Here is a 2,898-nt window from a genome sequence, read left to right on the forward strand (position 1 = left end):
ACTGGGTGTCATCCTGGTGCTGCCATCCTCCCACCCAGCATCTTCAGGAGTGAGCACCACAAGAGAAAAAAAAAGTGATGCAAAGGGTTTAGAGGCTGTCTCTCCACTTGGATGGGAATTAGGGTCAAGCCATCGTGCCTATAATCCCGGTGTTGCTGTGCCAACGGTTCTCTCAGCCTGCCTGAGCCAAACAGTTGTCGGAAGGTGGAGGATGGCGGAGGAGGGAGGGGTTGAGGAAGAGGACGTGTTCTTAGCCTTTGCTCGGGGTCCCTCTCCTCCCCGAGGTCCTTTGCGACGGGCCTTGGACCAGGCCTTCTTAATCTTCCTGGTCCTCGTCTTCACACTCCTGACGTTGGATGCAGTTTATCGGCTGCTGGGGCTGCTTCCATGGACCAAGTTTGGGAACTGGCTCCTAGAAACACCTTGGCAGGAGGAGGAGTTGGAACTGTGACCCCCATCCCTACAGGCACCTTCTTTCCCTGCCACACAGGTGAGGGGAAGACAAAAAAGAAATGGGGGGGGGGGAATGGGACTTTTGGGGCCTGTGAAAGGTACATGGACACTGGGGTGAGGGTGTGCTTAGAGCTCTGTACTTAAGTTCCTGTGCTGGCTAGGGACGGGGAAGAGGACCTGAAGGGCTGGAGTGCATGCTTAAACAGAGCAGCCGTTCTCAACTTTGTTTTCAATCGAATCACTGTGAGATAGACCATTACAAGACTGTTCATGACTAGGTTTCAGTCATGCAGTGTTCCAACACCCATATCCCTCCACCAGTGTACGTTTCCCACCACCACTGTCCCCAGTTGCCCTCCCACCACCCTTCAGCCTGCCACTATGGCAGGCACTTTGCTTCTCTCTCTCCTTTTGTGCGTTATGGTTTGCAAGACAGGTACTAAGAGGTCATCATGTTTGTTCAGGGAGTTCAGTATTTTTATCAGGAAGATGTAGGGAGAGCAGCTTTTTTTAGCTGGGTTTGGGGTGTGGATGTGACTGCTGGGACTTCCAGAAGTACAGGGAGGTGAGGGGAGGTAGCCCACCCGGAGTCTGAGAAATCCTGGCGATTTCTGTCACAAAACCCGCATATCTAAATTTTCAGCAGATTAATATCTTGGTGAGGTCCATCCCAAAACAGTGGAGTCCAGCCAGGGGCAATGCAGTGATTTTGCATTGTGGGGGGAAGAGGGTGCTGGGGACTTTGTTTGGGTGGGCACTGGGCTAACTGCCTCCCTTCAATCTACCCTGGTTGATTCAGCCATGCATGGGTCCGAGAAGATTTACTGCATCTCTCTGATCTCTTTCGATATTTATTTATGACTCTCTAGAATAAGACCAATAAATGAGCTTGTATGGCAGAGCTGGAGATTGTGGGCATGGCTCCCACATACCTAAATTTTGGTGATTTAGTTTCTTAGAAAACTTGGTCCCGAGTTGTTGGAGTCTGGCCAGAGGCAAAGCAGCAACTTTGGAGCGTCAGGAAGTGAGAGGGCACCATCAGGCTGCTGCCCAGCGGGTCCAGGTTGACCTGCCTGTGGCACTGTGTCCTCTGGGCCCCAGTGGTGGTGGTGGTGGAAGAATACCGGCAGGGACCAGAACGAGGGCCAAGTGTCTACCATGTGCAGCTCAGGTGCTCTGGGTGGGCCAGAGCGACCAGTACAGCACAACCTTACTGGGAGCACATGCCCCCGGGCTCCCATCTGGTCTCCAGACAATGGGTGCTCAGGGAGATTTTCCCCCATCATACTCTGTGCACAGCACCATCAGCAAGGTCTGATCCCGGGAAGCAGGGGCGGCAGGGATGCCCTGCCAGCAGCGAGTCCCCCAGGCCGTCCAAGCCAGCCCCCCATGGTGGGAAACTGGGGCGTACCCTAAACTCTGGACCCATTCTCCATGGTGGTCACAGGTTGACCCCAAAGAGCACTATTCTTCATGCAAATATTCTGTTGCCACGACAGCCCACTGCCCAAAGTGCCAAGAGCTGCCGAAACTCCACCAGCTTCAACGCCTATGGCCACACTGCACCCACATTCACAAGCCCCACTCCAGGCCGGTGCTCCGTAGTGGAGGAGCCCCAAATTTAATCCCTGGCACCTCACTGTCCTCCAAGAACCTTAACAGCTTTCCAAGAGTCTTTTGGTTTGGGGGTTGGAGCAATAGCACAGCAGGTAGGGCGTTTGCCTTGCATGCAGCCGACCCGGGTTCAATTCCCAGCATCCCATATGGTCCCCTGAGCACCGCCAGGAGTGATTCCTGAGTGCATGAGCCAGGAGTAACCCCTGTGCATTGCCAGGTGTGACCCCCCCAAAAAAGCGAGTCTTTTGGTTTTGTGGTCCCAAATCTAAAACTAAACAAACCAGATTTCTGTACCTATTTGGGAAATAATTTTTGTTTGCCATTATTATTTTCTTTGGAGGGGTTTGACTTCCAAACTATGTTCAGGAGATGCTGGCATTTTCTCCCAGTGATTCTCAGCCAATAGGCAGGTTTCCAGGGGATCATGGGCGCCGGGGTCTGCAGGATAAAAGGCATGTAACCTTAACTCCTATATTGTCCCTCTGGTCTCTCTGGAAAACGCTTTTTTTTTTTTTTTGTGGGTGTGGGGGACCACACCTGTGATACTCAGGGGTTACTCTTGGCTCTGTGCTCAGGAATTACTCCTGGCAGTGCTCAGGGGACCATATGAGATGCCAGGAATTAAACCCAAGTTGGTTGCATGCAAGGCCTTGCTCACTGTAAGGGTAAGGCTCTGGCCCTGGGAAATACTTTTTTTAAAAAAAAAATTGTATTCACATGTTAAAAAAAAATTTTTTTTCAGGGCCAGAAAGATAGTACAGGGGTTAAGTTCCTAGCATCTCATATGGTCCCCTTAGCACTGTCAGGAGTCACTCCTGAAGTCAGTGC

At 51.9% G+C, this 2,898-nt stretch overlaps 1 protein-coding gene across 1 annotated transcript; it reads left to right on the plus strand.

The window, feature by feature from the left end:
* Positions 1-211: 211 nt before the first annotated feature.
* Positions 212-451, plus strand: SMIM40 (small integral membrane protein 40). The gene has a single exon (XM_055125815.1). It carries the CDS (start codon positions 212-214, stop codon positions 449-451), a length of 240 nt encoding a protein of 79 aa, XP_054981790.1.
* The last annotated feature ends 2,447 nt before the right edge of the window (positions 452-2,898 follow it).

The sequence above is a fragment of the Sorex araneus genome, chromosome 2 (genome assembly GCF_027595985.1).
Source record: "Sorex araneus isolate mSorAra2 chromosome 2, mSorAra2.pri, whole genome shotgun sequence".
NCBI classification, from domain to species: Eukaryota; Metazoa; Chordata; class Mammalia; order Eulipotyphla; family Soricidae; genus Sorex; species Sorex araneus.